Raw genomic sequence first — 12,720 nt, 5'->3', positions numbered from 1 at the left:
ATCTCGGTCACGGAGGGTGCAGGGCGCTGCTGGGGGCGCCCTGGGCAGCAATATAGAGTACCTTAGAGGCAAATATATACATCACATATAGCCATTAAGGCTATATGTATGTATTTAACCCAGGCCAGTTTATTAGAAAAACCGGGAGAAAAGCCCGCCGGAAAAGGGGCGGAGCTTATTCTCCTCAGCACTCGGCGCCATTTTCCTGCACGGCTCCGCTGGTGAGGAAGGCTCCCACGACTCTCCCCTGCACTGCACTACAGAAACAGGGTAACAAAGAGAGGGGGGGCATAAATTGGCGATATAAATATATATTGAGAGCGCATATATAAAAACAACACCTTCTAGGGTTGTTATATACTGTATAGCGCTTTTGGTGTGTGCTGGCAAACTCTCCCTCTGTCTCCCCAAAGGGCTAGGAGGGTCCTGTCTTCAATAGAGCATTCACTGTGTGGCTGCTGTGTGTGTCGGTACGTGTGTGTCGACATGTATGAGGACGAAGTTGGTGTGGAGGCAGAGCAATTGCCGATGATGGTAATGTCACCCCCTAGGGAGTCGACACCGGAATGGATGGCTTTGGTTATGGAATTACGTGATAATGTCAGCACATTACAAAAGTCAGTTGACGAAATGAGACGCCCGGCAAACCAGTTAGTACCGGTTCAGGCATCTCAGACACCGTCAGGGGCTGTAAAACGTCCCTTACCTCAGTCAGTCGACACGGGTACCGACACAGATGAATCTAGTGTCGACGGTGAGGAAGTAAACGTATTTTCCAATAGGGCCACACGTTATATGATCACGGCAATGAAGGAGGCTTTGCAGCTTTCTGATACTACTGGTACCTCAAAAAGGGGTATTATGTGGGGGGTGAAAAAACTACCTGTATTTTTCCCAGAATCAGAGGAATTGAATGATGTGTGTGATGAAGCGTGGGTTACCCCCGATAGAAAAATGCTAATTTCAAAGAAGTTGTTGGCATTATACCCTTTCCCACCAGAGGTTAGGGCGCGCTGGGAATCACCCCCTAAGGTGGATAAGGCGCTCACACGTTTATCAAAGCAAGTGGCGTTGCCGTCTCCTGATACGGCCGCCCTCAAGGATCCAGCAGATAGGAGGCTGGAAACTACACTGAAGAGTATATACACACATACGGGTGTTATACTGCGACCGGCAATAGCCTCAGCCTGGATGTGCAGTGCTGGGGTAGTGTGGTTGGATTCTCTGACTGAAAATATTGAGACCCTGGATAGGGACAGTATTTTATTGACTCTAGAGCAATTAAAGGATGCTTTTCTTTATATGCGAGATGCTCAGAGGGATGTTTGTACTCTAGCATCAAGAGTAAGCGCGATGTCCATATCTGCTAGAAGAAGTTTATGGACGCGACAGTGGTCAGGTGATGCGGATTCCAAGAGGCATATGGAAGTATTGCCATATAAAGGAGAGGAATTGTTTGGGGTCGGTCTTTTGGACCTGGTGACCAAGGCAACTGCCGGCAAATCCACCTTTTTACCTCAGACCCCTTCACAACAGAAAAAGACACCGTCTTTTCAGCCGCAGTCCTTTCGCTCCTATAAAAAGCGACCAAAAGGACAGTCTTATCTGCCGAGAGGCAGAGGAAAGGGTAAGAAAGGGCAGCACGCAGCCCCTGCCCAGGAACAGAAGCCCGCCCCGGCTTCTACAAAGCCATCAGCATGACGCTGGGGCTTTACAAGCGGACCCAGGAACGGTGGGGGGTCGACTCAAGATTTTCAGCAATCAATGGGCTCACTCACAAGTGGACCCGTGGGTCCTGCAGATAATATCTCAGGGTTACATGCTGGAGTTCGAAAGGTTTCCCCCTCGCCGGTTCCTAAAGTCTGCTTTACCAACGTCTCCCTCAGAAAGGACGTCGGTTTTGGAAGCCATTCACAAGCTGTATTCTCAGCAGGTGATAGTCAAGGTACCCCTCCTACAACAGGGAAAGGGGTATTATTCCACACTATTTGTGGTACTGAAGCCGGACGGTTCGGTAAGACCTATTCTAAATCTGAAATCCTTGAACCTGTACATACAGAAATTCAAGTTCAAAATGGAGTCACTCAGAGCAGTGATAGCGAATCTGGAAGACGGGGACTTCATGGTGTCCCTGGACATAAAGGATGCTTATCTGCATGTCCCAATTTACCCCTCACACCAAGGGTATCTCAGGTTCGTGATACAAGACTGTCATTATCAGTTTCAAACGATGCCGTTTGGTTTGTCTACGGCCCCTCGGGTCTTTACCAAGGTAATGACCGAAATGATGGTTCTTCTACGAAGAAAAGGCGTATTAATTATCCCTTACTTGGACGATCTCCTGATAAGGGCAAAGTCCAGAGAACAGCTGGAAGTCGGTGTAGCACTAACCCAGGTAGTGCTCCAGCAACACGGGTGGATTCTGAATCTTCCAAAATCTCAATTGACCCCGACAACTCGTCTGCTGTTCCTGGGAATGATTCTGGACACGGTTCAGAAAAAGGTGTTTCTCCCGGAGGAAAAAGCAAGGGAGTTATCCGAACTTGTCAGGAACCTCCTAAAACCAGGAACGGTGTCAGTACATCAATGCACAAGAGTCCTGGGAAAGATGGTGGCTTCGTACGAAGCGATTCCATTCGGCAGATTCCATGCACGGACATTTCAGTGGGATCTGCTGGACAAATGGTCCGGATCGCATCTGCACATGCATCAGCGGATAGCACTGTCACCAAGAACAAGGTTGTCTCTCCTGTGGTGGCTGCAGACTGCCCATCTGTTAGTGGGCCGCAGATTCGGCATACAGGACTGGGTCCTGGTGACTACGGATGCCAGCCTACGAGGTTGGGGAGCAGTCACAAAGGGAAGAAATTTCCAGGGCGTGTGGTCAAGCCTGGAGACGTCTCTTCACATAAATATACTGGAGCTAAGAGCGATCTACAATGCTCTAAGTCTGGCAAAACCGCTGCTTCAGGGTCAGCCGGTGTTGATCCAGTCCGACAACATCACGGCAGTCGCCCACGTAAACCGACAAGGCGGCACGAGAAGCAGGAGTGCAATGGCAGAAGCGGCAAGGATTCTGCGCTGGGCGGAGAATCATGTCATAGCACTGTCAGCAGTGTTCATCCCGGGAGTGGACAACTGGGAAGCAGATTTCCTCAGCAGACACGACCTTCACCCGGGAGAGTGGGGACTTCATCCAGAAGTTTTCCACATGATTGTGAACCGTTGGGAAAAACCAAAGGTAGACATGATGGCGTCTCGCCTCAACAAAAAATTGGACAGGTATTGCGCCAGGTCAAGAGACCCTCAGGCAATAGCTGTGGACGCTCTGGTAACACCGTGGGTGTACCAATCAGTGTATGTGTTCCCTCCTCTGCCTCTCATACCAAAGGTGCTGAGAATTATACGGAAAAGAGGAGTAAGAACGATACTGGTGGCTCCGGACTGGCCAAGGAGAACTTGGTATCCGGAACTTCAAGAGATGCTCACGGAGGATCCGTGGCCTCTACCTCTGAGAAGGGATCTGCTTCAGCAGGGACCTTGTATGTTCCAAGACTTACCGCGTCTGCGTTTGACGGCATGGCGGTTGAACGCCGGATTCTAAAAGAAAAGGGCATTCCAGAGGAAGTTATTCCTACCTTGATTAAGGCTAGGAAGGAAGTGACTGTACAACATTATCACCGCATTTGGCGAAAATATGTTGCGTGGTGTGAGGCCAAGAAGGCTCCAACGGAAGAATTTCAATTGGGTCGATTCTTACATTTCCTGCAAGCAGGATTGTCTATGGGCCTAAAATTGGGGTCTATTAAAGTTCAAATTTCGGCCTTATCAATTTTCTTCCAGAAGGAATTGGCGTCAGTGCCTGAAGTACAAACTTTTGTCAAAGGTGTACTACATATACAACCCCCAATAGTGCCTCCAGTGGCACCGTGGGATTTGAACGTGGTTCTAAATTTTCTCAAATCTCATTGGTTTGAGCCGTTAAAATCGGTAGAATTAAAATACCTTACATGGAAGGTAACCATGCTGTTGGCCCTGGCTTCTGCCAGGAGAGTTTCAGAGTTGGCAGCTTTGTCATACAAGAGCCCATATCTGATATTCCATTCGGACAGGGCAGAATTGAGGACGCGTCCTCAATTTCTCCCTAAGGTGGTTTCGGCATTTCACTTAAACCAGCCTATTGTGGTGCCTGCGGCTACTAGCGACTTGGAGGACTCCAAGTTACTGGACGTTGTCAGAGCATTAAAAATATATATTTCAAGGACAGCTGGAGTCAGAAAAACTGACTCGTTGTTTACATTGTATGCACCCAACAAGATGGGTGCTCCTGCGTCTAAACAGACGATTGCACGTTGGATCTGTAGCACAATCCAACTTGCACATTCTGTGGCAGGCGTGCCACAGCCTAAATCTGTAAAGGCCCACTCCACAAGGAAGGTGGGCTCATCTTGGGCGGCTGCCCGAGGAGTCTCGGCATTACAACTTTGCCGAGCAGCTACGTGGTCAGGGGAGAACACGTTTGTAAAATTTTACAAATTTGATACTCTGGCTACAGAGGACCTGGAGTTTTCTCATTCGGTGCTGCAGAGTCATCCGCACTCTCCCGCCCGTTTGGGAGCTTTGGTATAATCCCCATGGTCCTGACGGAGTCCCCAGCATCCACTAGGACGTTAGAGAAAATAAGAATTTACTTACCGATAATTCTATTTCTCATAGTCCGTAGTGGATGCTGGGCGCCCATCCCAAGTGCGGATTGTCTGCAATACTTGTACATAGTTATTGTTACAAAAATCGGGTTATTATTGTTGTGAGCCATCTTTTTAGAGGCTACTTCGTTTTGTTATCATACTGTTAACTGGGTTCAGATCACAAGTTGTATGGTGTGATTGGTGTGGCTGGTATGAGTCTTACCCGGGATTCAAGATCCTTCCTTATTGTGTACGCTCGTCCGGGCACAGTACCTAACTGAGGCTTGGAGGAGGGTCATAGGGGGAGGAGCCAGTACGCACCATGTGACCTAAAAGCTTTTTTAGATGTGCCCTGTCTCCTGCGGAGCCCGCTATCCCCCATGGTCCTGACGGAGTCCCCAGCATCCACTACGGACTATGAGAAATAGAATTATCGGTAAGTAAATTCTTATTTTTCAAATGATATATTATTAAAGACTGATTCAATTTTATACACCTATCATATGGTTGTATATTTAATGATATTGCATACACAGCTTGTTATGCAAGGCTTAGATAACCTTCATTATCATGTTATTCCAGTTTCATGGCTTTAATTGTCAGTTAATATAGATTTCTAGTAAATGGTTGGGTGTATGTCTTGTTAAAGAAGCGTCCTGGGGACCTATATGCACTCCTGGCCATTCCTCTGTGTTGCCTGAGGTGGCTCATTTTGCTGACCTTGCCTAATGGTAGAAATGTGATCTATGTCACAATGTATTGTGATTTGATGTTTTGATTCTTATAGCTAAAGTGTCAGTTGGATTTAAAAAACCTTCAAGTATCTGAACATGAGTTTACCATAAAGACCCTGCAAGAAGACATTGTATCAAAACAACAACAGCTTCAATCTCTGGATAACTTGGTGATAGAAACAAGAAAGGTACATATATTATCTCTTTTCCAGGCTTTTGCAATATTTTTGAATAAAGGTTTGATTAATTAAACTATAAAAACATTGTTTGCATTATCACATAGGTATTGATGTAGAATGCAGATGTGTTCCTTTGGGACACTAATGGTAATACATAGGTCAGTGGTTCTCTGACTGTGTGCCATGGCACCCTGGGGTGTCTCGGGACACTTGCAGGGGCCCCTGGGTTGGTGACCCTGGACCAATTCCAATTATTTATAGTCAATGTAATAGTTAAAACCAGTGTTTGTGGCTGACAATCATAAAATACAGTGCATCCGGAAAGTATTCAGAGCTTCACTTTTTCCACATTTTATGTTACAGCCTTAGGGGTATATTCAAATAGCGTCGGAACCATTCCGACATGCATTTGTCGGAATGGATCCGACAACCCCTATTCAATCTCATCTCAATTTGACTTTTTCAAGTCGAATTGAGATGAGGGACCCAGAGGAGGAGAGGAAGGGGGGGGGGGGGAGAGCCGCGGGGACAGCCGCCGGCAGACGGAGGAGATCAGCGCTACAGTAGAGCTGCAGGAGGATGTCACACAGCCGCCCGACCTCACGGCAGTGTCCACCCGACTCCAGCAAGCGTGACCTCACTTGCTGTAGCCGGGTGGAAGCTGCCGTGAGCGGCACGGCTGTGTGACATCCTGCTGCTGTGCTGTAGCGCTTATCTCCCCTATATGCCCGCGGCTCTCCCTCCCTCTCCTGCTCTGGGTCCCACATCTCAGTCCGACATTTTTTTATGTCAGACTGAGATGGTCGAAACGTTTTCAACACAAGCACGTGGATCGGCAGCTATTCCGCCGATCCACGTGCTTTTCGACAAGTCGAATTCATCACCTTGTCAAATAATTTTGGGTTATATTGAATAGGTCGAATCGTGATTCGACCTTAAAAAGTCGAAAACTGACGTCTTTACGACAGACGGCAGCTTTCGACTTCAATTGAATATACCCCTTAATCCAAAATGGAATAAATTCATTTTTTCCCTCAAAATTCTACACACAATACTCCATAATGACAATGTGAAAAAAGTTTTTTCGAGATTTCTCTAACGTCCTAAGTGGATGCTGGGGACTCCGTCAGGACCATGGGGTTTAGCGGCTCCGCAGGAGACAGGGCACAATAATAAAAGCTTTAGGATCAGGTGGTGTGTACTGGCTCCTCCCCCTATGACCCTCCTCCAAGCCTCAGTTAGATTCTTGTGCCCGGCCGAGAAGGGTGCAATCTAGGTGGCTCTCCTGAGCTGCTTAGAATAAAAGTTTAAGTTAGGTTTTTTATTTTCAGTGAGTCCTGCTGGCAACAGGCTCACTGCTACGAGGGACTTAGGGGAGAGAAGTAAACTCACCTGCGTGCAGGATGGATTTGCTTCTTAGGCTACTGGACACCATTAGCTCCAGAGGGAGTCGGAACACAGGTCTCACCCTGGGGTTCGTCCCGGAGCCGTGCCGCCGACCCCCCTTGCAGATGCCGAAGTTGAAGAGGTCCAGAGGTCCAGAAACAGGCGGCAGAAGACTTTCAGTCTTCATAAGGTAGCGCACAGCACTGCAGCTGTGCGCCATTGTTGTCAGCACACTTCATACCAGCGGTCACTGAGGGTGCAGGGCGCTGGGGGGGGGCGCCCTGGGCAGCAATGTATTATACCTTTTTTATGGCTAAAATACATCACATATAGCCCTTGAGGCTATATGGATGTATTTAACCCCTGCCAGATCTCACAAACTCCGGGAGAAGAGCCCGCCGTTTTAGGGGGCGGGGCCTATTCTCCTCAGCACACGGCGCCATTTTCCTGCTCAGCTCTGCTGTGAGAAAGGCTCCCAGGCTCTCCCCTGCACTGCACTACAGAAACAGGGTTAAAACAGAGAGGGGGGGCACTTATTTGGCGATATGATTACATATGTGAAAATGCTATAAGGGAAAACACTTGTATAAGGGGTTGTCCCTGTATAATTATAGCGTTTTTGGTGTGTGCTGGCAAACTCTCCCTCTGTCTCCCCAAAGGGCTAGTGGGGTCCTGTCCTCTATCAGAGCATTCCCTGTGTGTGTGCTGTGTGTCGGTACGTGTGTGTCGACATGTAGGAGGACGATGTTGGTGAGGAGGCGGAGCAAATTGCCTGTATTGGTGATGTCACTCTCTAGGGAGTCGACACCGGAATGGATGGCTTATTTAGGAATTACGTGATAATGTCAACACGATGCAAGGTCGGTTGACGACATGAGACGGCCGGCAAACAAATTAGTACCTGTCCAGGCGTCTCGGACACCGTCAGGGGCTTGTAAAAACGCCCATTTACCTCAGTTTTTCGACACAGACACGGACACTGACTTCAGTGTCGACGGTAAAAAAAAAAAAAAAAAAAAAACGTATTTTCCTTTAGGGCCACACGTTACATGTTAAGGGCAATGGAGGAGGTGTTACATATTTCTGATACTACAAGTACCACAAATAAGGGTATTATGTAGGGTGGGAATAATCTACTTGTAGTTTTTCCTGAATCAGATAAATTAAAGTGTGTGATGATACGTGGGTTTCCTCCGATAGAAAATTATTGGAGGTATACCTTTTCCCGCCAGAAGTGAGGGCGAGTTGGGAAACACACCTTAGGGTGGATAAGGCGCTCACACGCTTATAAAAACAAGTGGCGTTACCGTCTCCAGATACGGCCGCCCTCAAAGAGCCAGCTGATAGGAAGCTGAAAAATATCCTAAAAAGTATATACACACATACTGGTGTTATACTACGACCAGCAATCGCCTCAGCCTGGATGTGCAGCGCTGGGGGGGCTTGGTCGGATTTCCTGACTGAAAATATTGATACCCTTGACAGGAACAATATTTTATTGACTATAGAGTATTTGCATTCTGGCATCAAGAGTAGATGTGATGTCCATATCTGCAAGACGATGTTTATAGACACGACAGTGGTCAGGTGATGCAGATTCCAGACGGCACATGGAAGTATTGCCGTATAAAGGGGCGGTCCATCGGACCTGGTGGCCATGGCAACAGCTGGAAAATCCACTTTTGTTACCCCAAGTCACATCTCAGCAGAAAAGGACACAGTCTTTTCAGTCTCAGTCCTTTCGTACCCATAAAGGCAGGCGGGCAAAAGGCCAGTCATATCTGCCCAGGGTTAGAGGAAAGGGAAGAAGACTGCAGCAGGCAGCCCATTCCCAGGAACAGAAGTCCTCCACAGCTTCTGCCAAGTCCGCAGCATGACGCTGGGGCCATACAAGCGGACTCAGGTGCGGTGGGGGGTCATCTCAAGAGTTTCAGCACGCAGTGGGCTCACTCGCAAGTGGACTCCTGGATCCTACACGTAGTATCCCAGGTGTACATTGGAAATTCGAGACGTCTTCCCCTCACAAGTTCCTGAAGTCTGCTTTACCAACGTCTCCCTCCGACAGGGAGGCAGTATTGGAAAAAAATTCACAGGCTGTATTCCCAGCAGGTGATAATCAAAGTACCCCTCCTACAACAAGGGAAGGGGTATTATTCCACACTATATTGTGGTACTGAAGCCAAACGGCTCGGTGAGATCTAAAAGATTTGAACAATTACATACAAGGGTTCAAATCAAGATGGAGTCACTCAGAGCAGTGATAGCGAACCAGGACGATATGGTGTCACTGGATATCAGGGACGCTTACCTACATGTCCAAATTTTGCCCTTCTCACCAAGGGTATCTCAGGTTCGTGGTACAGAACTGTCACTATCAGTTCAGACGCTGCCGTTTGGATTGTCCACGGCACCCCGGGTCTTTACCATGGTAATGGCCGAAATGATGATTCTTCCTAAAAGAAATATGGACGCTTTCCTGATAAGGACAAGGTCCAGAGAACAGTTGGCGGTCGGAGTAGCACTATCTCAAGTAGTTCTACGACAGCACGAGTGGATTCTAAATATTCCAAAATCGCAGCTTTTTCCGACGACACGTCTAATGTTCCTAGGAATGATTCTGGACACAGTCCAGAAAAGGATGTTTTCTCCCGGAGAAGAAGACCAGGGAGTTATCCGAGCTAGTCAGGAACCTCCTAAAACCAGGAAAAGTATCAGTGCATCATTGCACAAAGGTCCTGTGAAAAATGGTGGTTTCTTACAAAGCGATCCCATTCGGTAGATTTCACGCAAGAACCTTTCAGTGGAATCTGCTGGGAAAATGGTCCGGATCGCATCTTTAGATGCATCAGTGGATAACCCTGTCTCCAAGGACAAGGGTGTTTTCTTCTGCGGTGGCTGCAGAGTGCTCATCTATGAAAGGGCCGCAGATTCGACATTCAGGACTGGGTCCTGGTGACCACGGATGCCAGCCTGAGTGGCTGGGGAGCAGTCACACAAGGAAAAAATTTCCAGGGAGTGTGATCAAGTCTGGAGACTTCTCTCCACATAAATATACTGGAGCTAAGGGCAATTTACAAGGCTCTAAGCTTAGCAAGACCTCTGCTTCAAGGTCAGCCGGTATTGATCCAGTGGGACAACATCACGGCAGTCGCCCACGTAAACAGACAGGGCGGCACATGAAGCAGGAGGGAAATGGCAGAAACTGCAAGGATTCTTCGCTGGGCGAAAAATCATGTGATAACACTCTCAGCAGTGTTAATTCCGGGAGTGGAAAACTGGGAAGCAAACTTCCTCAGCAGGCATAACCTACACCCGGGAGAGTGGGGACTTCAGCGGGAAGTCTTCCACATGATTGTAAACCGTTGGGAAAAACCAAAGGTGGACATGATGGCGTCCCGCCTGAACAAAAAACTAGACAAATATTGCGCCAGGTCAAGGGACCCTCAGGCAATAGCGGTGGACGCTCTGGTAACACTGTGGGTGTACCAGTCAGGGTATGTGTTCCCTCCTATGCATCTCATACCAAAAGTACTGAGAATCATAAGAAGGAGATGAGTAAGAACGATACTCGTGGTTCCGGATGGGTCAAGAAGGACTTGGTACCCGGAACTTCAAGAGATGCTCACGGAAGAACCGTGGCCTCTACCTTTAAGAAAGGACCTGCTCCAGCAGGGGCCTTGTCTGTTCCAAGACTTACCGCGGCTGCGTTTGACGGCATGGCAGTTGAACGCCGGATCCTGAAAGGGCATTCCAGATGAAGTCATCCCTACCCTGGTCGAAGCCAGGAAGGATGTAACCGCAAAACATTTTCACCGCATTTGGCGAAAATATGTTGCGTGGTGTGAGGCCAAGAAGGTCCCTACAGAGGAATTCCAACTGGGTCGTTTCCTACATTTCCTGAAAACAGGACTGTCTATGGGCCTAAAATTAGGGTCCATTAAGGTTCAAATTTCGACCCTGTCGAATTTCTTCCAGAAAGAACTGGCTTCAGTGCCTGAAGTTCAGACGTTTGTAAAAGGGGTACTGCATATACAGCCTCCTTTTGTGCCCCCAGTGGCACCTTGGGATCTCAATGTTGTTTTGAGTTTCCTAAAGTCACATTGGTTGGATCCACTCACCACTGTGGAATTAAAATATTTCACATGGAAGGTGAAGATTCTATTAGCCCTGGCTTCAGCCAGGCGTGTGTCAGAATGGGCGGCTTTATCATATAAAAGCCCTTACTTAATTTTTTTATTCTGATAGGGCAGAATTGAGGACTCGTCCTCAATTTCTCCTTAAGGTGTTTTCTGTTTTTCACATGAACCAACCTATTGTGGTACCTGCGGTTACTAGGGACTTGGAGGACTCCAAGTTACTTGACGTTGTCAGGGCCCTGAAAATATATGTTTCCAGGACGACTGGAGTCAGAAAATCTGACTCGCTGTTTAGCCTGTATGCACCCAACAAGATGGGTGTTTCCTGCTTCTAAGCAGACGATTGCTAGCTGGATTTGTAGTACAATTCAGCTTGCACATTCTGTGGCAGGCTTGCCACAGCCAAGATCAGTAAAAGCCCATTCCACAAGGAAGTGGGCTCATCTTGGGCGGCTGCCCGAGGGGTCTCGGCTTTACAACTTTGCCGAGCTGCTACTTGGTCAGGGGCACACCCTGACTGAGGAGGACCTGGAGTTCTCTCATTCGGTGCTGCAGAGTCATCCGCACTCTCCCGCCCGTTTGGGAGCTTTGGTATAATCCCCATGGTCCTGACGGAGTCCCCAGCATCCACTTAGGACGTTAGAGAAAATAAGAATTTACTTACCGATAATTCTATTTCTCGTAGTCCGTAGTGGATGCTGGGCGCCCATCCCAAGTGCGGATTGTCTGCAATACTTGTACATAGTTATTGTTACAAAAATCGGGTTATTATTGTTGTGAGCCATCTTTTCAGAGGCTTCTTCGTTGTTATCATACTGTTAACTGGGTTCAGATCACAGGTTGTACGGTGTGATTGGTGTGGCTGGTATGAGTCTTACCCGGGATTCAATATCCTTCCTTATTATGCACGCTCGTCCGGGCACAGTATCCTAACTGAGGCTTGGAGGAGGGTCATAGGGGGAGGAGCCAGTACACACCACCTGATCCTAAAGCTTTTATTATTGTGCCCTGTCTCCTGCGGAGCCGCTAAACCCCATGGTCCTGACGGAGTCCCCAGCATCCACTGCGGACTACGAGAAATAGAATTATCGGTAAGTAAATTCTTATTTTTTGCAAGTTTATTAAAAATAAAAAAACTAAGAAATCACATGTACATAAGTATTCACAGCATTTGCCATGAAACTCAAAATTGAGCTCAGGTGCATCCTGTTTCCACTGATCATCCTTGAGATGTTCCTACTGCTTAATTGGAGTCCACCTGTGGTAAATTCAGTTGATTGGACGTGATTTGGAAATGCACACACCTGTCTATATAAGGTCCCACGCTTGAGAGTGCATGTCTGAGCACAAACCAAGCATGAAGTCAAAGGAATTGTCTGTAGACCTCCGAGACATGATTGTCTCAGGCACAAATCTGGGGAAGGGTACAGAAAAATATCTGCTGCTTTGGAGGTCCCAATGAGCACAGTGGCCTCCATCATTCGTAAATGGAAGAAGTTCTGAACCTCCAGAACCCTTCCTAGAGCTGACCGGCCGCCTAGTCTGAGTGATCGGGGAAGAAAAGCCCTAGTCAAGGAGTTGACCAAGAACACGATGG

General features: G+C 47.8%; 1 protein-coding gene across 2 annotated transcripts in view; it reads left to right on the top strand.

Moving 5' to 3' along the window:
- CCDC18 (coiled-coil domain containing 18) overlaps positions 1-12,720 on the top strand; it is a 434,514-nt gene that overhangs the window by 251,331 nt on the left and 170,463 nt on the right. For both annotated transcript variants that reach the window (XM_063939870.1, XM_063939871.1), the window contains exon 15: positions 5,476-5,610. In XM_063939870.1, coding sequence (XP_063795940.1) covers positions 5,476-5,610 — 135 coding nt within the window. The remainder of the gene's footprint in view (positions 1-5,475; positions 5,611-12,720) is intronic.

Source organism: Pseudophryne corroboree, chromosome 9 (assembly GCF_028390025.1).
Source record: "Pseudophryne corroboree isolate aPseCor3 chromosome 9, aPseCor3.hap2, whole genome shotgun sequence".
NCBI lineage: Eukaryota > Metazoa > Chordata > Amphibia > Anura > Myobatrachidae > Pseudophryne > Pseudophryne corroboree.
The sequence above is the reverse complement of the archived record's forward strand: the minus strand, read 5'-3'. Positions and strand labels throughout refer to the sequence as shown.